Source organism: Medicago truncatula, chromosome 2 (assembly GCF_003473485.1).
Source record: "Medicago truncatula cultivar Jemalong A17 chromosome 2, MtrunA17r5.0-ANR, whole genome shotgun sequence".
Lineage (NCBI taxonomy): Eukaryota > Viridiplantae > Streptophyta > Magnoliopsida > Fabales > Fabaceae > Medicago > Medicago truncatula.
This window is the reverse complement of record NC_053043.1, coordinates 2,472,458-2,496,969: the sequence shown is the minus strand read 5'-3', so window position 1 is coordinate 2,496,969 and position 24,512 is coordinate 2,472,458. Positions and strand designations below refer to the sequence as shown.

The following is a 24,512-nucleotide window of genomic DNA, read 5'->3' as shown; positions in this document are numbered from 1 at the left end:
ACCGTAAAACTTTTATTTAAAAGACTCAAAATCACTGCAAGTTCATTTTAACTTTTCTCTAACCATAAATTCTTTGTTGAAAATTTTATTTAAACTAGCTCTGGGATGTTGTAAAACTAATATTCTTTGTTCAGTTATTGAGCAACAACGACGTTTAACAATAAATCACGTTACCACAATAAACACTTTGAAACTTTCTAATGATATCACAAAGAATCAATTTCAACCTATTTGCAATTAATCTTATATTATTTTAAAAAAGTCATATCCTTATACTCCAAAGTTGTTGATAAAATAAAGATGGCATTACGTCTCAACCTTGGATATCACCAGGATTTAAATTCTTAACAAAGAAAATCTCATTTTCTGTGAATTCTGCTTCCAATAAGTCACACGCATAGAATGTGAGAGTGTATCTTTGGCCAAAAAATCCATAAAATCAAATGTAATTGGTTAAAATTTTGACTAAATATATTTAACCTTTTTATATCATTTTTCTTATATTAAGGAAAAAGTATATTGCTAACACTCAGATCATCAATACATTATTTTATCCAATTTATCTTGAGACTTAGGGAGAGAAAATTCATTTATAATTTATAAAATGGTTATACTAACAAATGCCTTGAAAGCACTTGTTAAAAAGACAGAAGTATAAATAATTGATGAGTTTAATGAAGCAAAAATCAATTTTAAAGTTTCAATGTAATGAATGCACAATTACTAAGATAAAGTTTTCTCACCAAACTTCTTGTTAAATGCCATAAGATCACTTGTTAACATTTCCCTTTATATACTTTGGCTTGTTAAAAAAAAAAAAACATTTCCCTTTATAAAATACCACAACTTATAAGCCTGATCAACGATATTAGTTTGCAAATTATACTACATAAGATGAACTCAAATGAACATTATTTTGAAATTTTAAAACATTAAAAACTATATAATTATCAGGAACTCATTTCATACATTTTCCCAGATATTATTAATTCTTGATATGAATCACTTAGTATGGTAATTGGCCAGCAATGTTACCAGGGGGATCATAATTGCAAGTAACAAATGAGCCACCATTATCACATTTCACTTTGCCACATCCAACACGTAGTGATTTTTCCCAAACAACCTGAGTATAATGGTGGCATTCATGACCATCAATACATGAGTTAGCATAGTGATTAAAGTATGGTTCTTCATCCACCCACAACTTCACTGCTTCCGCGCCACTTATGTAGCCGGTGCTCACCGCAATATTCTCGCCAAGATACTCACCATAACGGCCACCACTGCCTGAGGGGATCTGTTTACAATCCTTGCGTTGATTAGCATAGTTCTGTGCAAATGCAGCAATATCGTTATCCCAAACAATGTTTGGAATTTTAATGGTGGTAATGGCTGATCTTGCTTTGTTGTGGGCGTTCACGTAGTCTGCCGGTGAGTCTTGGGCATGAGCAACGTGACTACCCATAATGAGTGTTAAACCTAACAAGCACAATTGAGAGAATGAACCCATTTTGCTGATTTCTATAAATTTCTGAATGCTAAATGGTTTTGTGGGTGTTTGATGAGAATTGTTGTTGGGGCTCTAGTGATGTATTTATACAGACTTGTAAACATGAAAATGTAGTAATTGAGTATGTTATTATTATTTTCAAAAAGGAAATTGTGTCTATGATCGGGAAAACTTCATTTTCATCAATTTTAACGTAATTCTCATGGTGGATTAGGGTAAGTATCTTTGGTTTCAATTTTTGGATGATATACGATTGATTTTGATTCTAGATCTTTGACCAAAAAATATATATTCTAGATTTGTAGAATTGATTTGAAACTATCTTAGTAAATGGTTTGAGCTCTACCAAATTGATTCTAACTTACCGACTTGAATTCTAAGATATCATGTTTCCAATTATTCCAAGGAGTGTGTAATGAATTGGGATTTCGAAGAATTTTAAAAGATTTTTTGGTTATAGAAAAATCTTGAGATATTCAATCAAAATTTTATTAAAAGATTAGAAATAAAAGATTTCAAAGGATTTTAAAAGATTTCAAAGGAGTTTAAAAGGATTTTAAAAGATTTTTTTAGTTATATAAAAGATCAAAGATCTTGGTGGTATAATTCAATTAGGATTTTCATGATTTTTTAAAGAGTCGAACAAAATTCATTTTTCACAACTCAAAAATTGTTTCTTGGTATTCCAACAATGGAAAGATTTCAATTGAGAATTTTAAAACTAACAATCTCATACAAAGACCTGAGATTTCTTGAGACTCTTTTTACTTCTATTGTACTCCCTCGGTCCCTATATGTAGGCACCATTTGTTTCTAATATAAGGGTGTTTAGATATAAGGATGGAGGGAGTATGTTTTTTCATCGTTTCTCCCACTTCACTCGTCAACATGTCTTACCGTTGATATCCTCCTTTCATTTTTTGTTTTTTTTTTCTTTGAGCATCATTATCTAATTGTATCTCCCACTTCTATTGTACCAACGTTGATGCCTTACCTATCTTTTTATTTTTATTTTTATTTTTATTTTATTTTATAGATTTATTGTGGTTCTTGCCGTTTTTTATTTTCTTAATTGACGGAGTGGTTGTCATCGTTGACAATATTATTTAATTTTTTTTACTGAAGATCATGTTTTCAAATGTTTATTTTGTTTTGTCCATTTTTTTTTTTTTTTTTTTGGGATAAGCAAAGAGATAGGTAAGGCATCAAGGTTGGTACCCTGAATAACCATGTTGTTATATATTTATTCTATTATTATCAATACATTTTTTTTCTAAGGAATGAGTTTTGATTTTATTAAGTAACTTTTATTATTATATTAGTGGTCAATCTCATAATAGTAAAAAAATTATATATCTCGTTAATGGTTAACAAAAAGTTATTTCAAACAACCAAAGAGAGAAACCATCCAAATAAAAGAACCAAGTCAAACCAAACCAAACAAAATAACCGGCATTGAGAAGCAACCTTATAGAAGAACCAATAGAAAGAGGAGCAACCAAATAGAAGAATCAAAAGAGAGAGAAGAAATCAATCAGAATAATCAACTAAGGGAGAAGAAATCAATTAGAAGGAATTAAAAAGGGGGAGAAACAATCAATTAGAAGAATCAAAACAGGGAGAAGCAATCCAATCAATCAGAAGAAGAAATCAAGAGGGAGAGATACAATCAATCAAAAGAATGAAGAAGAGACCAACAGAGAGGGACAATCAATGAGAAAAACTAATGAGGGAGAAACCAATTAAACAAACAAACAAATCAAAAGAGAGAACGAATCAAATAGAGGGAAGTGAAGTGCAATCATAAAGGGGAGATGTGCAGTCAAACAGAAAGGAAGAAACCAAAGAGAGAAAGACAATCAAAGTGAGAAGTCAACATACCAAACCGAATTCAAAGTACAACCAGAATAACCAACCTTAATCAAACCACCATTTACCAAATCTTCCTTGACAGCCCCATCAATAATATCAATATCAATTCATTTTGCATTCGAACTAAATATACAATTTATCACCAAATTGCATCACAACCACACCAAACAAGCCTTTCTGAGTGGATCGTAATATTTTTTCTTATTACCAAACCGCCTCTCAATTAATCCAATAACTTCAAATGCAATTGTGGTAGCAAATTCCAAATTGTATACTCAATCAAACTCTTTTTATTTAAAACGACAACTTTCTCAATCCAAATGTTGCAAGCGGTGCCTATTTTAAGAAGAAACCAAAATTGCAATTCAAGATATGCCACTTGCTGCACATGAAGAAACTCAATAATCAAGTTGTAATGCCTCTGAAGATTTTTAACAAACTAAGAAAACCAAAATAACAAATTAAGAAAACCAAATCACTATCAATATAACGAATATTCAAAAGACAAACCAAAAACAATCCCAAACTTTTGGAATTCGACGGCAGAAGCGATTAGTGGTTCAAGCGGATCGAACCATGCTCTTGATACCATGTTAACAATACAAATACAGATATAAAATAAAGAAAAATAGAATAAGAACAGGGTTTCATAGAATATCAATAGTTAAGTCCAAGACTTTATTATCTAAATAAAAGTGAAGAGAAGACAGATTTGAGGAGTTATTTATTGCAAAAAAGTTTGTCCTTAAACCATTATTTTAAAGACTTATTTCATCATTTTCTTGATATGAACCACTCCTTATTGGTACGGTAATTGGCCAGGAATATTACCTGGGGGATAATAATTACAAGTAACAAATGTTCCACCATTATTACATTTCACTTTGCCACATCCAAGACGTAGTGAACCTGACCAAACAACCTGGGTAAAATGATGACATTCACCATCAAAACATTTGTTAAGATAGTTATCAAAGTGTGGTTTTTCATCCGCCCACAACTTCACTGCTTTTCTTCCACTGATGTGTCCGGTGCTCACCGCAATATTCTCACCGTAACGGCCACCACTATCAGAGGGGATCGGTTTACAATCCTTGCGTTGATTAGCATAGTTCTGTGCATAAGCAGCAATTTTTTTATCCCAAACAATTTTTGGAATTTTAATAAATGAATCAACTGCCGATCTTGCTTTGTTGTGAGCCTTCACATAGTTTGCTGGAGAGTCTTTGGCTTGTGCAACGTGACTACCCACAATGAATATTAATCCTAAAACAAACCATAGAGAAAATGAACACATTTTGGTTCTTTGTATGTAGCAATTACTTTCGGATTGCTAATTGTTGGGATTCTAGTGTTGTATTTATACAGATTTTTAAACAAGAAAATGTACTAATTTTGTAGGATATTTTTCTTTTCAAAAATAAAATTGTGTCTATGATAAGAATAACTTGATTCATTTTCATCAATTGTGACGTAATTCTCATGGTGGATTAGAGCAAGTATCTTTAGTTTAAGAAAAATGCTGAAATTCACGACAATGTTTGTTATCAAATTTGTACTAATAAGTTTATAACTGCTATTTAGTTTTCTTTCTAATTTTGATTTGACAGAAAATGACAAAGTTTGCCTCTTCTGGATATTTTTGATGAGAAATCACAAAAACACCTCATTCGGTGGTGTTTCTCCAAGTCAACTTTTGTATTTGTCTTACCTCACCAATAATTATGGAAGGTGGATTATGTGTGCTATTGCCTTGGTAACATTGTTAGCTTGTATCACGCTCAATTAATGTAGTCAAAGTATGTTGACTTTTGTCTTTTCAGAAAACAAAATCTTTTTCATTGGAATGAGGATTTTGACATGATCTGTATTTATTGTTTGGAAGAGTTTTACAGCTTCGAAATTCGACAAGACATGAGTCAAAGACGTAAACTGGTCGAAGCCAATCAATTGTTGTCAAAGAGGAGAAAATTTGAATTCAAAAGCAGCGGTTTCCTTAGTGAAAACGTGGGGGACAAGCAGTTTTCGATGAAAGAAGTGTTGTTCGTGGCAGTTAGCTTTTTCAGTCATCTTACTATTTATAAATAGAAGTTTTTCATTCGAAAAATGGGTCGCAAATCACTTATAGAATTCTAGCACTCGAAGTACCGATGTCTAGAGAAAAGAGTCATACGGAATGTATGTAATTTGATTTGTCGAACCATCTTTACATTAATGCAATGCAATTTACCTTTTCTTTAATTTTATGCGTTTAAAACTTTTAAAGTCTTTTACTTTTTTCTGTCGAAAGACACCCATTTTCATACTCAACAATCATCTTGTTCATAAATCAAACTATGAATATGACAAACACTCACACACTTTATGGAAAAAGATTGCACTCACACACTTTTTGGAAAAGATTGCACTTAGGATCTCTGGTTTGATCATGTAGTAATAACCAAAACCAACCCTCTTAGCTTGTTTACCAAAAACACCGATAAACAACTATATACAAAATACAAAAGTGTCAATAAACTAGAAAGAAATCCATTAATAAAGTAAATCAGATAGGATTGAACAAGTCTTAGGGCTTTTGTGTGTTGAATCCCTCGTGCCATAGCAACACTCTTTGTTTAATCCAAAAAGGAAATATTGTGTCTTGGTTTTTTTTAGGGAAGTTTCTTGATTTGTTACTACAAAATTGATAATAGATCATTTATTTAAGGCTAAAATATGGTTTTGGTCCCTGCAAATATGCCTCGTTTTGGTTTTAGTCCCTGTAAAAAAAATTTGTTGTTTTTGGTCCCTGCAAAATATTATTTTTTTGGAAATCGTCCCTGCAGGGACTATTTCCAAAAACAAAATATTTTGCAGGGACCTTTTACAACATCAAAAGCTTTTGCAGGGACTATTTCTCTAATAAATGGTTCAGTCATCATGTGCCACGTGTGCAAATTATCACAAAAGTGGAGCCAGGGACCAAAACCAAAATGAGACATATTTGCAGGGACCAAAAACAACAAAAAAATTTTGCAGGGACTAAAACCAAAACGAGACATATTTGCAAGTACCAAAACCATATTTTAGCCTTTATTTAAATTAGTTACGCAACTTAAAAATTGGATTTTTTTAATGACAAAATATCTGAAAAATTCATAATTAAAGAAAGGAATATGGACAATTCAATATTCAAATATTTTTTTTTTTGGCATAATTCAATATAAAAAAATGTACATGAAAATTTCAATAATAAAAATAATACTTTATTTTTTACCAAAAAATAGTGTATATATACATATCTATATTATATTTATATATATAATTTGAGTATTTTTTTAATGGCTATTCGATTATAGTTTGATCGAATAGGACCGTCTAGCTTTAGAGTATCTACCTTTGGAGCGACTTTAAGCTAAAACAAATGAGAGAAAGAAGAAAAGTGTGGAAAAATATGGAAGGAAAATATGAGAGAGAAAATAAAATACATGAGCGATAGATAGAAAGGTAGTGCCTATTCTATCTATCTCATGTTTGCTTGTCTCCTTGTGATGAGTTTATTGATATGAATTTAGACCGTCAAACTTGGTTGATCACTTTATTCCTTTTCCCAATTGTTCCAAACATGTGGGTTTAGACTATGATATTAGGGTCATGTCCGTGGATGGAAAAAGATCAATGTCTATCATCATTATAAGAATACCTTGTTTTTCTTGCCAATCTTTGTGGCGGGTATTAGCCCTTGCGGTGGCCAAGGCCCCACTCAAATGCAAGGGCTGGATTTTTTAAATGATATTAGCGTCAGATTTTGTGCATTTGGGGTGGTCATGTTCATCGGTTAACGAGAATGCTTTATCAAGACCTTCCATCACCCTAGACAATGAAATTTCTTCCTCGTTGACTATGAAGATTATCAATTAGCTGAAGAGTTTTCTTCATCTTTGCAATGATTGGTTCCTCTGCTACCTTCTTTTCTATGTGCTAGGCAAAGTTGTCACCCGCGATGTTGCACCCTTGACCTTTACTATCCCTCGTTCTTCCTGTGTGTTCAGATGAGGATGAACTCGAGTGGAAATTATCTCCCCATTATGTTTGACTATGCTTTCCAATGAAGTTATACCTTCTTTCACAATGGTCTTGCCTTTGTTCCTCCTAAAATTTGTCTTCTCATCGCTACTTGGTTTTGCCCCCTCCCCCCCCCACATTTTTGGTATGAGAGCCCTGAAATTTTTCAGGATTTTGCATAACAATTGAAGGTTTATTATTGAGCACTGAAAATTGGGGTTTTAGTGGTGGCTAACCTATCAAACGCTGATGTTTTGTCTGTTTGCTTGTCTCTTTCTGATGCGTTAACTTATCTAGATTTTGCGGCGGACAAAAGTCGCCGTAAATATAAGGTGGAATTTTATTTAAAAAATTTGCGGCAAGCAAAAGGTGATTCAAATATAAGATAAAAAAAATTAATTTTACCGCAAACGTAAGCCGTTGCAAATGTAAGGCGGCAAAAAATTTAAAAATTCAAATTTTTTTCGTCCGACCAAGTCCTGCCACTAATGCACAATGTCCATGAATTTTTCTCCTATGTAAACAAACTTCGTTCATCTTTATTTTTACAATCTTTCTTCTCTCTATAATTATTTGCTATCCCTTATCTTTAATCAAGTTGTAATGCCACTGAAGATTTTATCAAACTGGCACCCAATAAAAAACAAAAAATTCGATCAATCAATGGACGAAAAAAAACAAACGCTTTTAGTCTTCTAAAAGAATACCGAGCAAATTACCGAACAACACCGATAAATTAAAAAAAAAAAATTCACCAACCACACTTAGAACAAAATCAAATGAGAGAAATAGCTCCAGCAAATAGACGAATAAATATCTTGCAAACCCAAATAAAAAACGGCGACATTCAATAGAGCAACAACCAACATAACAAATCAAGAGAACTAAATCACTATCAATATATATAACGAATATTCAAAAGACAAACCAAAAACAATCCCAAGCTTTTGGAATTCGACGGTGGAAACGATTAGTGGTTCAAAAGAGGATCAAACCATGCTCTTCATACAATGTTAACAACACATATACAATTTAAAGAAAGAGAGAATAAGAACAACATAAGCTAGGTGACACTACGAGACCAAGTCAAGTGATCTCACATCACTCAAGTTAATAGCATACAACTATAAAATTACTACAATGGTGACAAAGCGAACGAATATCATGAAATTAAATTGAAAGCAAATATATATGAAAATAATTTATTAAAGAAAATTTTATAGACTTATTTCATACATTTTCTTGATCTGAACCAGACCTTATTGGTACGGTAATTGGCCAGGAATGTTACCTGGGGGATAATAATTACAAGTAACAAATGTTCCACCATTATTACATTTCACTTTGCCACATCCAAGACGTAGTGAACCTGACCAAACAACCTGGGTAAAATGATGACATTCACCATCAAAACATTTGTTAAGATAGTTATCAAAGTGTGGTTTTTCATCCGCCCAACCCTTCACTGCTTGTGTGCCACTTATGTAGCCAGTGCTCACCGCAATATTCTTGCCATAACGACCACCACCATTGGAGGGTATCGGTTTACAATCCTTGCGTTGATTAGCATAGTTCTGTGCATAAGCAGCAACTTCGTTGTCCCAAACAATGTTTGGAATTTTAATGAATGAATCAACTGCAGATCTTGCTTTGTTGTGAGCATTCACGTAGTCTGCTGGTGAGTCTTGTGCTTGTGCAACGTGACTACCCACAATGACTATTAATCCCAAAACAAACCATAGAGAAAATGAACACATTTTGGTTCTTAGTGGTAATTACTTTCGTAATGCTAAATGGTTTTGTTGGTGTTGTATTTATACAAATTTTTAGAGATGAAAAGATTGTAATTGTGACGTAATTCTCATGGTGGATTAGAGCAAGTATCTTTGGTTTAATCCAAAAAGGAAATATAGCGTCATGTTTTTTTTTTAGGGAAGTGTCTTGGTTTGTTACTATAAAATTGATGATAATAGACCATTTATTTAAATTAGTTACTTAACTTAAAAATTGGATTTTTTTTAATGACAAAATATCTGAAATTTACAATTAAAGAAACGAATATGGATAATTCAATGTATTCAAAGATTTTTTTTGGCATAATTTAATATCAGAAAATGTACATGAATATTTCAATAGTAAAAAATATCACTTTATTTTTTACCAAAAAAAAAATAGCACTTTATTTTTTACCAAAAAATAGTATAATTTATTTTCTATATATATATATATATAGGGATATGATCAAATGACACCAAATCCTAGCCATTAATACGGTTTTAATCTAACGGCTCCCATAAACTCATTAAGTGCTCACATGCTTGATCAAGTGACCCACCTTTTAATTTTAGAAATAATTTAAACTTTCTTCTTTTGATTAATTCCTTTCCAAAAATTCTAATATTCTATATTTTTTTGAAGGACTCTACATCGTTTATTCTTAGGACTCTCTTGCACATGATTTACCCCTATTTCATTACTCAAAAACCTAATAACAAAGGAATTACATGAAGCCAATAACTACAAAATCAAGTCCATATAACAATTGTTAACACCAGATTGATAGAGAGAAAGAGGTATGTGAGAAGCACAACATGTATTGTTAATGTCATCTTGGACCAATTAAAAAAGAATCATTACTAGTATATAATTTAATAAGAAAAATAATGTACATAACATAACAACATACGTGATTGATTTAGAGAAACACAACCTCAAAAAAATTACGGCAATTAAGTTTTGGAGTTAATGAAATAGGGGTAACTCATGTGCAAAAGAGCCCTAAGAATAAACATGTAGAATCTTTCAAAAAAAATAAAAAATAGAATCAGAGAATTTTTGGAAAGGAATTAACCAAAAGGAGAAAGAATAAATTATTTCTAAAAATAAAAGGTGGGTCACTTGATCAAGCATGTGAGCACTTAATGAGTTTATGGAAGCCGTTAGATTAAAACCGTATTAATGGCTAGGATTTGGTGTCATTTGATCATATCCCTATATACATATATATATTATTTTATTATTTTTTTAAAGGCTATTCTATTATACTTTGACCGAATAGGACTGTCTAACTTTAAAGTATCTACCTTTGGGGTGACTTTAAGCTAAATAAATTTGAGAAAGAAGAAAAGTGTGGAAAAATATGGAAGGAAAAATACGAGAGAAAATAAAATATTTGAGAGATAGATAGAAAGGTAGTTCCCTGACCAGAGTTCGAATCCCAGTACCTCCACTTGTGTGTGTGAGTTTATAATGGCTATGTCATTTCGTCTATCTACCAAAAAAAAAAAAAAAGGAAGTGCCCTATTCTATCCATCTCATGTTTGCTTGTCTCCTTGTGATGAGTTTATTGATATGGATTTAGGCCGTCAAACATGGTTAATCGCTTTATTTCTTTTCCCAATTGTTCCAAAAACCTGTGGGTTTAGACTATGATATCAGGGTCATGTCCATGGATGAGAGAAGATCAATTTCTATCATTATAAGAATGAGTTATGCTAACAACACTCTCTAATACTTTCACTAAAAAAAAAAACACTATCTAATACTTGCTCTTTTTTGGATTAAATCATTATAAGTCTACATTTTGAAAATTGAAGTTACACAAAGTAGTGGGACATACATTGATTTTATCTAATAAAAGAGTAAGTGCTAGAGAATGTTGAAAAGTGAGTGTTAGTAGCATTCCTCTTTTTCTTGCCAATTTTTGTGGCGGGTATTAGCACTTGCGGTGGCCAAGGCCCCACTCAAATACAAGCGCTGGATTTTTAAATGATATTACCGTCGGATTTTGTGTATTTGGGGTGGATTCAAACCACACACAAATGTAAGAGTAAAAAAAGAATTGAACTTTGCGGCGAATAAAATCCTCCGCAAATTTAAGGCGGGAATTTTTAAAATTTTTTGGCAAACAAAAGTTTTCTCAATTGTAAAACCATAAAAAATGGATTTTTCCTGCAATTATAAGCCGCCGAAAATGTAAGACGGAAAAAAAAAAGAAAAATTTTTTTTTTTCCGTCGAGCTAGGTCCAGTTGATAGTGCATAATGTCCATGACTTATTTTCCTATACAAATAGACTTCATTCACCTTTTTTTATAATCGTTCTTATCTCTGCAATCATTCATTATCCCTTCTCTTTATAAATCTTTTTCGTACAAATATTTCTTTAAGTTATGTTTGCCTTGGTGCAGTGGCAGAGTCAGGAATTTTATAGAGCCTGGGCAAAAAAATTATCGCAAAACGTTACTTCCTTCCTGCGAATAATTTCACATTTCCTGCGAATATATCTTTCCTGCGGAACCTATATCATTGGCAAAATCTGCAAGAAATGAGTTTCATGTTGTGCGGAATTTACACAAAAATCCGCAAGACAAGCTAAAAGTTCTAGTAATGGCTGGGCTTCCTACAAAGAAAGTTGGAGCTGAGTCTGGACTAGTGCCCAAACTAGCTGGGGGGTGGCTCCGTCCCTGCGTTGGTGGGAGCTTTTATCTGCCGGAAAGGCATGATTTTCTTGTAATGTATGGCCATCTTTGTCTTCACCTTATTAGCTAGTTTAAACTTTCCATCCTTAATATCCTTTTAAATAAAATTTAGAAACATAATGCAATTAGTTGTGGCGTGGTTTTACAAGTTATGCCATTTTTTCAAATCTTTTAGCTTTGATTTCCTCGGTTGGAAGAATGTTATGACCATTTAACTGTTGAACCTTCTTATCTTTAAGCAGATAATGAAATATATGGCCAACTCTTGTAATATCAAAAGCGTATTCTGCTTTATCTTCTAATGAACTTGTGTCCTCCCCTTTGGCTAACCTCAAGGCATGACACCAATAACTTTTCCTTTTTAGGATCTCAATCGTTAGAACGTAACGTCTGTAGTTGGATCATCTAACATATCATTATCAGGATTCTGCATAGTTATGATGGAGAATAGGTTTTTTCCTCTCTCTTAGCTAGCACATGTCTTTTCTATTTCTTGAATGAATGTTTTATGTATGCTTCTCAGGAAGCCAATTCATTTCGATCATGCAAAACTTTCCCAAACAATTTCTCTTTTAGCCATTGGTGCATACCATTGATGTATATTCAGTGTTAGCAAATTGGATCGAGCATTTCCCCGCTGTTTTTTCTAAACTTCAATGAAGTCAACAACCGATTTACCTATTTGTTGTTTTAGATTCATTAGATCGGTTGTCTTAATGAATTCTTCTCATGTTAACTTTGAGGACGTACAATGGGTTGCCGACTTCATTGAGATTTAGAAAAACATAATAAGGAGTACTTCTTCTCATGTTAACTTGGAGGACGGTCCATCGTTTTATGTTGCTCTTTTTCGAAGCAATTCATTTTTTCTTTTAAACTCATGATTTTATAGTAAGAACCAACGATAAGATCAACCAATAACTTTTTCCTCCTTATTTCAAGGTAAACATCTTTGTGAGCCAACCATATGCAGAAAAGTCGTTTATAATCTACATCAAAACTACCTTCATAGCAAAATTCTCCTTCCTTGCCATTCAGAGCAGAGTTTGTAGGGAAGTTAAATATTAAAATTCTCAGTCGTATAACTAAGGGCGTTCAGCTGTTGCACCGAACAACACTGCTGAGTATATTTATTTTTTCTATTTACAAAAACAATTTATATTAATAAGAATACCGACGTTTCATACTATTTTGTCCGAAAAAATATTTGTGGATGGTGTGAGTTAGTTAAATTCCTTCACTTTAAATTAAATACCACAAATTATATATGAGTAGGGGAAAAATATTTGTGTTATTCTTGATTTGATCGATATGGCTGATGGTATAGCTAAATTGAAACAAACAAGTGACAATACAAACAAATATGAATCAATTAGTATGGTCTTTCGCCAATATAGTTGCCAGGGGGGTCGTAATTGCAAGTAATGAATGTTCCTCCATTATCACATTTCACTTTGGCACATCCAATACGTTTTGTGTTTCTCCAAACCACCTGAGTATAATGGAGGCATTCACCACCAACACATGAGTTACTACTATAATCGTAGTTTGGTTTTTCATCCACAAATAACTTCACTGCTTCGATACCACTCATATCGCCGCTGCTCTCTGCGATATTTTCTCCGTAACGGTCACCACCGGAGTGGACCAATTGACAATCCTTGCGTTGATTAGCATAATTTTGTGCATAAGCAGCAACTTTGTTGTCCCAAATAATGTTTGGAATTTTAATATTTGTATCAACTGCCGATCTTGCTTGGTTGTGGGCATTCACGTAGTCTGCTGGTGAGTCTTGGGCATGTGCAACGTGACTAACATGCACAATGAGTATTAAGCCTAACATGCAGAATATTAGAGAAAATGAACCCATTTTCCTGATTTCTATAAATTTCAGAATGTTAAATCGTTTTGTGGGTGTTTGATGAAAATTGTTGAGGGTCTAGTGTTGTATTTATACAATTTTTTTAACATGAAAATTTGTCATTATAAGATATTTTTCATTTCAAAAAGGAAATCGTGTCTATATCTTTGACCAAAAAAATTTATATATTGTAGAGTTGACTTGAATATATATAGTTCAATGTTCTAGAATAAAATTGATTTTAGCTCATTATATTAATTCCAATTTTAAGGTAGAACTAGAATTCTGAGTTTTTACCTCGAGTTAACTTTTTACCTTGTTAATATTTTGTGTGTATTTAACTTACTTTCAAACAAAATTAATTGACAATATTTGTTCATTCAAAATCAATATTTGTCTTTGTCATGGTGAAACGAAAAAGGTTACAGATCACGACTTTAACTTTTGTTGTTGATTGATTAAGAAAATGTGGTATTCATTATGTTCATTATGGACTATTGAACCAAAATATTGAAATGTCTCCTAAAAAACTAGAGGAAATATTTTGCATTTAAAAAAGGGTAATGCTATCCAATGCCCCCGGGCGCACTGGTTAAGAAGCAATAAATTCATAGATTCTACTTATCTACCTTGATTAAAGTGAAAAATAATAAGTAACTAATCAAAATTAATAAAAGCTGTGATCAATACTCTCTAAAGGATGCAATTTTGTTTTAAAACGGATTTAATTACACATTTAATTTTTTTGAAATTGCTAATTTATTTTGGACTTTAAAATATCTTGTCTTTGTTTAATTATTCAACAACTTTTAATTAAAAAAATGAAAGAAGACAATATGCTGAGTAAAATTCACGGGATGAAAAAAAAATGGTGCAAAAAAAAAAAAATACACAGGAAAAAACAATTCTATTGTGAGAAAAATTTACAAGAAGAATTCAAATAATATTATGTTTCTATTTCACAGGATATAAATTAGTTGTTCCTTTAAGAGAGTATTGAATACAATTTTAATTAATTGGTTTATTATTTCTCATATTAATTGAGATAAAATAAATGAAACTGATCAGTTTATTGCTCCTTAACCAGTGCCCGGGGACACCGATTAGTAGCACCCTTTAAAAAAAAAGGGATGTATTGTGTCTTGGTTTTTCTTTTTTAGGGAAGTGTCTTGAATTTTTTATTTTATTTTTGACTAAAGGGATGTGTCTTGAAGTTGTTACTATAAAATTGATTATTTATTTAAATTAGTTAATAAAACTTCAAAAGTTTAAAATTTGGATTTTTTGAATGGGAAAATATCTGCAAAATCAACAGTTAAAGAGGATAGAATATATAATTCAATATCAATTTTTTTTTAAGCATCAAAAGTTTTTTTTGACATAATTCAATATCAGAAAATGTATATGAATATTTCAACAACCAAAAATATCAATTTCTTCTTTTTTTTTGCCAAAAAATACAATAATTTATTTTCTACGTATAAATATTAGTAGTTTGACTGACCCGTTCTAAGTATGAGTTACTATTCAGTAGTAAAAATATTCATACATTTTCTGATATTGTGGTTTATTTTATATATATATATATATATATATATATATTACGTATACACATAAAAATTACGAACACATACCAAAAGAATTTGGATATAACGAAAGATGAATGTATTCCACAATGTAGCAACTTGATCAGCTTCGAATTTCAACATGAGATATTATAAGTGAATGCAGTTAGTTACTTACAATGCCTTAAAAAGATTATGTAGTCAAGTGACATATTTATCCCCTAAAAAAAGTGACATATTTGTGGTAAAATATCATTCATATTTGTCCTAATATTTCAATTAGTCCTACAATGCCTTGAGAAATGCTTGCTTGGGAACAAACTCAAATTTAAAAGGTTTAGACACATTCACACAATTGATGTTATTTTTAAAGATAATATGATTTGATGATGTTGAATAATGTGACTAATTTAATTATCGTTTAAATGTCTTCATTCTTATGTGTGTCCAAATAATTTTATTTGTATGCACTCACGTAAACTTCTATGCCCATCCTCTCTTTTTCAAATGCTCAAATTTTTTCCCAATCTATTTTTTGTTTGTTTGTATTGTAGCCCAATGATGTATACCAATCAATTAACCCTAAATTTCTTTACCTATTACCCAGGCCGATAGTCACTGCGAGAGATTCTTCCATGGTCACAAATATAAATGTATAATGTTTGATCACACACACATAAAAATGTTTCTTCTCAAAATACTAAATCATTATATTATCAATTTCATTTTTATTATTAAAGAAAAAACTTTAATGTACTTGTGTTCAAATACTTAGTGCCTATAATAGAATTTCTCTGGTCACTACTTGTAGCATAACTAAGAGTCTGAGACGTTCCTCCCTCAACGTATGAATTTAATACGTTCACCCACTGAAACACACAAATCTTTAAAAAATCAGCTAACTTCTGACAATAATCTAAATGCAATTAAAACACTTGTGGTTGGTGTGAGTTAGTTAAGGACTAAGAAGTTTAGTTCTAAATAAAAAGGGAGGTATTCGATCTCTAGCCCTAACACATATTATAGTATATGTTTAGATAAATTCTACTATAAATATTATAAGTTATATATAACATTGATACATTATTTCATCCAAGATCGATCTCTTTGAGGAGATAGAGTGAGAGAGAATAAGAGAGGGAAGTCACTTATAAAAATATATACTACTGCATAAAAATATTGATCTGAGTCACTTAGTACGGTAATTGACCAGCAATGTTACCAGGTGGGTCATAATTGCAAGTAATGAATGTGCCTCCATTATCACATCTCACTTTGCCACATCCAACACGTTGTGATTTTTCCCATATCACCTGGGTATAATGAAGACATTCACCACCAACACATGAGTTATTATAGTGATCATAGTGTGGCTCCTCCTCCACCCAAATCTTCACTGCATCTCTGACACTCTTGTAGCCGGTGCTCACCGCAATATTCTCGCCATAACGGCCACCACTGCCTGAAGGGATCTGTTTACAATCCTTGCGTTTATTAGCATAGTTCTGTGCAAAAGCAGCAACTTTTTCATCCCAAACAATATTTGGAATTTTAGCACTGGTAATCACAAATCTTGCTGCATTGTGGGCGTTCACATAGTCTGCTGGTGAGTCTTGGGATATTGCAACTTGACTGCCCACAATGAGTATTAATCCCAAAACACACAATAGAGAAAGTGAACCCATTTTGGTTCTTAGTAATTAATTTCAGAATGCTAAATGTTGTGGTGTAGTAGGTGTTGGATGATAAATGTTGGGGGCTTGGGGCTCTAGTAATGTATTTATAGGGATTATTTCGGCCCCTTTGACAGTTTTCATATATCCTACATTTTAAATGTTGTAGTTGTTGCACCGTGTATAACACCGCATATTTTTCCATAAAAAATTTAGGATTATATTAGGGATGAGAATGAACGGAAGCAACTCTTTTAAGAAAAAATATGAAAGAAACCAACTCAAAAATAATTAGAGATTTGATTCGATAATTAATCGTTGCAGATGATATATTATTCTATCCAAGATCTCTTCAGGGAGATAGAGTGAGAGAGAAAGAGATAGGAAATACGAAAGGGAAATCACTTAATACAGTTAAACACCACAAATTTCAAACTCATTAATTTGCTACGATTTTTGGGTTTTATTTTATCTTTATATGCTATATATAGCTTCTTATATAGCTAAATTGAAACAAGTGACAATACAAATAAATATGAATCACTTAGTATGGTCTTTCGCCAATATAGTTGCCTGGTGGGTCGTAATTGCAAGTAATGAATGTTCCTCCGTTATTACATTTCACTTTGGCACATCCAATCCGTTGTGTGTTTCTCCAAACCACCTGAGTGTAGTGGCCACACATTTCACCATTAGCACATGAATTACTACTATAATCATAGTAGGGTTTTTCATCCACCCACAACTTCACCGCTTCTACGCCACTCATGTTGCCAGTGCTCTCCGCGATATTCTCTCCGTAACGGCCACCACCACCAGAGTGGACCAGTTGACAATCCTTGCGTTGATTAGCATAGTTTTTTGCAAAAGCAGCAACTTTGTTGTCCCAAACAATATTTGGAATTTTAACGTTTGTATGAACCGCTGATCTTGCATTATTGTGGGCGTTCACGTAGTCTGCTGGTGAGTCTTGGGCATGTGCAACGTGACTACCCATAATGAGTGTTAAACCTAACAGGAACAATAGAGAAAATGAACCCATTTAGCTTATTTTTATAAAATTCAGAATGCTAAATGGTTTTTGTAGTTCTTTGATGAAAATTGTTGGGGCTCTAGTGTTGTATTTAAACAAATTTGAACATTAAATTTGGTCAGAAAAAAAAAAAACATTAAATTTGGTAAGAGAGATTATTTTTCATTTTTAAAAAGAAATTCTATGATTAGAAAAACTTGGCTCTAGAGTAAGTATCTTTGGTTTCACTTTTGGATGATATAGAATTGATTCTAAATCTTTGACCAAAAAATATATTTTTAGATTGTAGAGTTGACTTGAACTCTAAAATTTTAAATATAGAATTAATTTAACATATACTTTTGGATAATAAATCATTTATTTAAATTAATTACTTAATTTAAAAATTTTAAAAACTGATTTTTTTAATGGAAAAATATCTGAAAATTAAAAATTAAAGAGGAATGAATATGATAATTCAACATCAGAATAATTTTTGACATAATTCAATATCAAGTATGTAATGAATATTTCAACAACAAAAAATATCGATTTATTTGGTGCTTATATTTTTAATAAAGGATTAAATATGTATTTGGTGCATATAAATATTTCAATTTTATATTTTTGTCTCCCTTATTTTATTAATATTTTTTAGTCCTCAAAACTTTTCTATTTATACATTTGGTCTTTACTTTTAAGTCAACTCATATTTATATCATTCGGAATTTTGTAAAAAAAAAAAAAATCGTATTCACGTTTAGAATATTATAAATAGAATTTTTTTTAACAAAACATGAACTTTTATGATTTTGATGCTTAAAAATTCATATATTTTTTTTGCACAAGCTAAAATGAGATATATTAATATTGCGGATGAAACACCCTGCACAAGATGTGCAAAAAGTGAGACAATTAATGCTAAGTATTTACAGACAACCTGGTGCCAAAAAGACAGCACCCTAAAAAAATAAACAGTAAGAATTACTGGTGCACTCCCATACAAAGGAGCGGATGTACCCACCAGTCATAATAATTGTAATTAAAAGAAGTGATATTTGCTTTCATCCACAGAAAAAAATTGTGTTTGATTTTCTCCAAAAGATTGATAGAATGTGATGCCTCGTTTTGGAAAATACGTTTGTTTCTGTCTTTCCATATTACCCAGACACAAGCATACCAAATAGCTGTATAATAAGAGTGTGTACATCGGGGGAAACCCGCCATAGAGCAAAACTGAATGTGGTGCTGTTGTAAATCATTAGAATAAACCAAAGCCAAGCCTAAGCTGCTACGAAGGACCATAAAGTAAAGGAATTTCCGCACCATAAAAATAAGTGACTTGCTGTTTCGGTAACATCACAACCAATCACGCACAAAGAATTATTTGCGTGGATTATATTTCTTCTTAACAAGTTACCTCGAGTCGGAAGTCGATTGCGGAGGAGGCGCCATACAAACAGAGACACCTTGCTGGTATGTACCTGTGCCACACCTTGTCAACGAGACTCCTGTCCAAATGATCCCCGTGACTAGTAATGAAGCGATATGCCTCCCGCACCGAATACCCATGTACAGTGCAAGAGTCCATCTCCATTTATCAGTAGTATTAACCTGTAAAATAAATTAAAGTTATGTAATAATAGTGAACACTCCCTCACACTCTCCTCCTCCGAAGCTAACAAACGCCTTCGCCACACCCACGCCCCTCCTCCGTCTTCCAAACCCTCTCTCTCTCTCTCTCTCCATATCGGCCACCGTACACTCCTTACACCCCCCCCCCCCCCCCCCCCCCCCCGCCACGAACATTACATAACATCCTCCACCACACCGAACTATGTCTACCCCCTTTCCTCAACCGGCCACCCTCCTCTCCGTAACGTGCTTTTAAAACACGGTACCACAGCCCCTCTTTGTCCACCAACACCATTTCCCCCAACAAAGACAAATTAAACTCTCTCAACCTTCTAACCCCCAACCCTTCATCCTCCTTTGGGACACAAATGTCATCCCATTTAATCCAAGAATTTTTTTATTGTACTCACTCCCACCTCAAAAAAATCTTTTAAAAATAGATTCGATAAGAGAAATTATACCTGCTGGAGCCTTAAAAATTCATATTTAATTTATGTTTTATTAGAAAGTTTTAATTTTTTATTTTTTTTTACAGTATTCATGTGATATTTTAAACATTTTTGCGAAAACTCATCCAAAAATTTGAAAGATACACATCACATGACTTAAAAGTAAGGACCAAAAGTGTAGATGAATTTTTTTAGTGAATAAAAATTGAAGAAAATTTAATATTGAGATTAAAATGAAAATTTAGAGGGTATCGGGTAAAGTTATTCTGTTATCAATATTGTGTTCTTTTTTGGACACTTTCTAGCTGACAAAAGCACATAAGACTAATCTTATTTTTTTTTCTCAAAGAAGATAAGACTCATGTATCATTTACCAGTATATGTTTAAACAAATTTACCATATCATTATCACTGAGGAAAATCATTTTTATTATAAAATTTTGAAATATCATGTTTTATATTCAAAATAAAAATAAAGTGTTATAACTTATAAACATTGGAGTGAGAGGGAAGAAGAGTGAGGGAATACAAGAGTGATTTCACTTATAAAATACCACAGTTTTTAAGAGCAATGGTATTAGGTTGGAAGTTATACATATATATGACAAACTCACATGAACATTATTTTATTATACTCCAATAATATGAGAAATATCATATGATAACTATAAATATAATGAGTCAGGAACTCATTACGTACGTACGTTTACCCTGCCATTTATTTATTTATTTATCCATCATATGGTATGGTTTCTATATAGCTTAAAGTGAAACACTTAGTATGGCTTTTCACCAAAGTTGCCTGGTGGGTCGTAATTGCATGTAATGAATGTTCCTCTATTATTATCACATCTCACTTTGGCACATCCAACACGTTGTGAGTTTCTCCAAACAACCTGGGTATAATGGCCACACACTTTACCAGAAGCACATGTGTTACTATTATAATCATAGTCAGCTTTCTCATTCACCCACAACTTCACTGCATCTGAGCCACTTAAGTCTCCGGTGCTACCCGCGAGATTCTCCCCGTAACGGCCACCGGAGTGGATCAGTTGACAATCACCCTTGTGTTGATTAGCTTAGTCTTGAGCAAAACTAGCAACAGTATTGTCCCAAACAATATTTGCAACACCAACCTCAGATCTTGCTTCGTTGTGAGCGTTCACATAGTCTGCTTGTGAGTCTTGGGCATGTGCAACATGACCAATAATGAGTAATAAGCCCAAGAAACACAGTAGAGAAAATGAACTCATTTTTGTTAATATTATGGCTAGATATAAATGGTATGGTAGGTATTTGATAAAAAAAAATGTTAGGGCTCATGTGTATTTATAGGGACTTTTTTACATGAAAATTTTGTAATTGTGAAGATTATTCTTCTTGTAGAGAGAGAGAGAGAGAGAGAGAGAGAGAGAGAGAGTGAGAGAGAAGGTTATTATGTAAGATAGACAATTGCTAAGGGTAATAGATTTTTCCACCATGAAATTTTCTTCCATGACCAAACAAATTAAATTTGGCTGCTCCCCACTTGTAACGTAATTGTTACGGTAGATTAAGTTACATATTTAACTTTTAGTTTTGATTGATTAAGTAATTGCATTTTTTTCGTGTTCATTGTTATGGATTATTCAACATAAGGGAAATGTCTTATATAAAAAAACAAATCTGTCTTGATTTGTTACTATAAAATTTAATAGGTCAGCCATACTTCTGTTAGGAAGCGGACCAAAAAAAACTTATGTGTTACTCTGACTATCTTCATGTGGTGTAATTGGTGTCGAAGGAGATTTCACATTTCCATCACTATGCAAATATCTTGGAACTCATCCAAAACTATTTTGCTAAGGATTGGAAACTTACTGTTACTCATATCCCTCGAGAAGAAAATTTATGTGCAGATGTTCTCACTAAGTTGGGAGCTAATAGTTCATACCATCTTGTCATGGTCAATGAGTCTCCCTCTTGTTTATCATCTACTTTAATGCGTGATACCTTAGGTGTGTCCTTTCTGAAGACCTAGTTTTTTCCCTCTTTTTTGTTTTCTTTTCTTTTTCTCTTTTTCTCATGTAAAAAAAAAAAAGATCATCCATACTTGATTTTAATTTTTGAGAAAATAATAATACTTAATTTTTAAAACCGAGAAAAAGGAGCTCCTAATACGAACCTTAAATCAAAAGGACCACCGGTGGACCACAAAAATAACTCACCATCACTGGTCACTTTGTTGGCATTGAAGGCGTGCCATATAACATAACACTGCTCTTTTTTTTTTTTCCTTTCTATCGAGAATGGGTACATTGATGATACCAATAAATTATAGCAAACTTGAGAAAAAGTAATTCCAATTGATGTCATAACACCTATAAGTTCGGGATGTATTTAATTTATAGATTTTGTTTTCACAAAACCAACTTATAAGGTGAGGATTGTCTCCTTCCTTCAAAAAAAAAAAGTTCAGGAATATCTCCTCTTTATAAACTCTTATCATGAGTCTTATCTATCATTGGACTTGGACTTGGATTTTTCACAACACACCCCTCACGCCCAACACTCTTTGGGCTTGGTGTGTGGATAGGTAGGTGGCGCTTGAATTCAACAAGCTCTGATACCATCTTGGAATCCTGGTTGGATCGGCTTGTGAGGAAAGGATTGCTCCCACTTATAAACACATGTTCATATATTTCTTTTGTTCGATGCAGGACTCTTTAACACACGCTCTCATGATCATCACTATTGAGCTTGGTTCGTGGACATAAATGGTGGACGAGTCAATAGCAGAAACATAATAGCAAGTGACTCAATGAATCTTAGAGAGTCTCTGATACCATGTTGAAATTGGGGCATACCTCATTCTCACAAAATTGGTTTGTAAGATGAGGAATGTCTTCTCTTTATAAACTTTTATCAAGAGTCTTATCCATCTGATGTGAGACTTGAATTTTTTTCAATAATAAGGACCAGCAGCCTAGATTATAGAATTTTCAAATGAAATTGCGTCCATGAATAGAAAAACTTGGCTCCTAATTTCCACCAATTTTAACGTAGTTTTTATTAAGGTGGATTAGATTAAAGGGAACCAACTCGAGAGTTTAACTTTCTGTGTAGAGTGATTAAGAAATCAAGCTACAATATGTACTATTCAACAAAAATTTAAAATTTAAAAGAGATCTATAAAAAGGGATAAGAAAAAAAAAATACTTAAGAGACTTGACCATAAAAAAATAAAGAGAAATGATATTTGAACATCCATTTGATACAACTTTTGTGACAACTTTCTTTCTCATATTCATATTATTTTTAACTTTATCTCTCTATTGCTATGTTTCCGTGTCAATACTACCTTTTTCTTTGTAAGTTATGGTTGTCAAATAAGTTTTCATCAAATTGGTTGTTTAAATAACACTCCTCAAAAATAAAATACTTACGAGAATTTTATATTTAGGAACGGATGTACCATTATTCTTCTTGCTCAATATGGACTATTCAGCAAAAAGGAAATGTCACATAAAAAAGCAAAAGTTGGACACAAATATTCAGACGTCTTAATCCCATTGCCTCTTTTCTACCGCAATTCATTATGTAGATTTTTTTAGAGCAAAAGTTGAGCCTATAAGGCATAGAGATCAACCCTAAAGAAAAGTGGAATACAAATTAGGGGGGACAAAACCTAACCCTCAAGGTTAACAAAATCTATAAAAATGGAGACCAAGTTTACTTTTAGCCAGGTCATCCAAAATTCCAATAGGTGTATTGCTCCATCAAGTAAAATTACTAATTGATAAGCTTAGATTAACTAACTTGTCAGCACAGTGATTTCCCTATCTGTAAATGTAAGAAATCATAAGATTCAAGTTTTTTTATCATTTGTAAGCAATTATTCTATCTGACCCTCATCTGCCAAGGAACTAACAAATGAGACTTTGATTGCCAATGAAGCAATCTTAGAATTTGTGTCCACCTAGAGGTAATTCATGTTTCCTTAATAAGCGAACTCAATTGCAAGAATCACTCCCATAAGCTCAGCAAAAAGAGCATAAGATTGACAAAGATTCAAACCAAAACAACCTTAAATTTCCTCTTTCCAGCACAAACAGAAGGGCCAAGAGAACCTAAGGATGTGTCATCTGTATTAGATTTGATCCAGTTAAACAAAGGAGGTTGTCGTATGACCTCTAAAATCCTATGAGCCTTAAGGTTATTAGTGACCTCATTAAGCTTAGCTAAAGATAATTTTCCTAGAGATAATTTTAAGCTTAAGGTTACTTAATTTAAAAACTGAATTTTTTTATGGAAAATTATCTTAAAATTAAAAATTAAAGAGGAATGAATATCGATAATACAATATCATCAGAAGATATGTATACGGATATTTCAAGAACAACAATTATCAATTTCTTTTTTTACCA

At 32.4% G+C, this 24,512-nt stretch overlaps 6 protein-coding genes and 1 pseudogene across 6 annotated transcripts; all 7 read right to left on the bottom strand.

Annotated features, from left to right (window-relative positions):
• Positions 1-833: 833 nt before the first annotated feature.
• LOC11430754 (pathogenesis-related protein 1B) lies at positions 834-1,810 on the bottom strand. Its single transcript, XM_003593320.3, has one exon. The coding sequence runs from the start codon at positions 1,511-1,513 to the stop codon at positions 1,007-1,009; it is 507 nt and encodes a 168-aa protein (XP_003593368.1). The 5' UTR covers positions 1,514-1,810; the 3' UTR covers positions 834-1,006.
• Positions 1,811-4,014: 2,204 nt separating this feature from the next.
• On the bottom strand, positions 4,015-4,785 carry LOC11424914 (pathogenesis-related protein 1). Its single transcript, XM_024775717.2, has one exon. The coding sequence runs from the start codon at positions 4,680-4,682 to the stop codon at positions 4,185-4,187; it is 498 nt and encodes a 165-aa protein (XP_024631485.1). The 5' UTR covers positions 4,683-4,785; the 3' UTR covers positions 4,015-4,184.
• Positions 4,786-8,688: 3,903 nt separating this feature from the next.
• On the bottom strand, positions 8,689-9,197 carry LOC11424913 (pathogenesis-related protein 1). The gene has a single exon (XM_003593317.2). It carries the CDS (start codon positions 9,184-9,186, stop codon positions 8,689-8,691), a length of 498 nt encoding a protein of 165 aa, XP_003593365.1. The 5' UTR covers positions 9,187-9,197.
• A 4,083-nt stretch (positions 9,198-13,280) lies between these two features.
• Positions 13,281-13,787, bottom strand: LOC11434825 (pathogenesis-related protein 1). Its single transcript, XM_003593315.2, has one exon. The coding sequence runs from the start codon at positions 13,776-13,778 to the stop codon at positions 13,281-13,283; it is 498 nt and encodes a 165-aa protein (XP_003593363.1). The 5' UTR covers positions 13,779-13,787.
• Positions 13,788-16,425: 2,638 nt separating this feature from the next.
• On the bottom strand, positions 16,426-17,111 carry LOC11434824 (pathogenesis-related protein PR-1 type). The gene has a single exon (XM_003593314.3). The coding sequence runs from the start codon at positions 17,017-17,019 to the stop codon at positions 16,528-16,530; it is 492 nt and encodes a 163-aa protein (XP_003593362.1). The 5' UTR covers positions 17,020-17,111; the 3' UTR covers positions 16,426-16,527.
• A 440-nt stretch (positions 17,112-17,551) lies between these two features.
• On the bottom strand, positions 17,552-18,058 carry LOC11434823 (pathogenesis-related protein 1B). Its single transcript, XM_003593313.2, has one exon. It carries the CDS (start codon positions 18,047-18,049, stop codon positions 17,552-17,554), a length of 498 nt encoding a protein of 165 aa, XP_003593361.1. The 5' UTR covers positions 18,050-18,058.
• A 2,821-nt stretch (positions 18,059-20,879) lies between these two features.
• On the bottom strand, positions 20,880-21,374 carry LOC11421610 (pathogenesis-related protein 1C-like; annotated as a pseudogene).
• Between the last annotated feature and the right edge of the window lie 3,138 nt (positions 21,375-24,512).

Coding starts and splice junctions, on each gene's coding strand:
- LOC11434824 (XM_003593314.3), bottom strand. CDS start 17,019: ATGGGTTCACTTTCTCTATTGTGTGTTTTGGGATTAATACTCATTGTG.
- LOC11434825 (XM_003593315.2), bottom strand. CDS start 13,778: ATGGGTTCATTTTCTCTAATATTCTGCATGTTAGGCTTAATACTCATT.
- LOC11434823 (XM_003593313.2), bottom strand. CDS start 18,049: ATGGGTTCATTTTCTCTATTGTTCCTGTTAGGTTTAACACTCATTATG.
- LOC11424914 (XM_024775717.2), bottom strand. CDS start 4,682: ATGTGTTCATTTTCTCTATGGTTTGTTTTAGGATTAATATTCATTGTG.
- LOC11424913 (XM_003593317.2), bottom strand. CDS start 9,186: ATGTGTTCATTTTCTCTATGGTTTGTTTTGGGATTAATAGTCATTGTG.
- LOC11430754 (XM_003593320.3), bottom strand. CDS start 1,513: ATGGGTTCATTCTCTCAATTGTGCTTGTTAGGTTTAACACTCATTATG.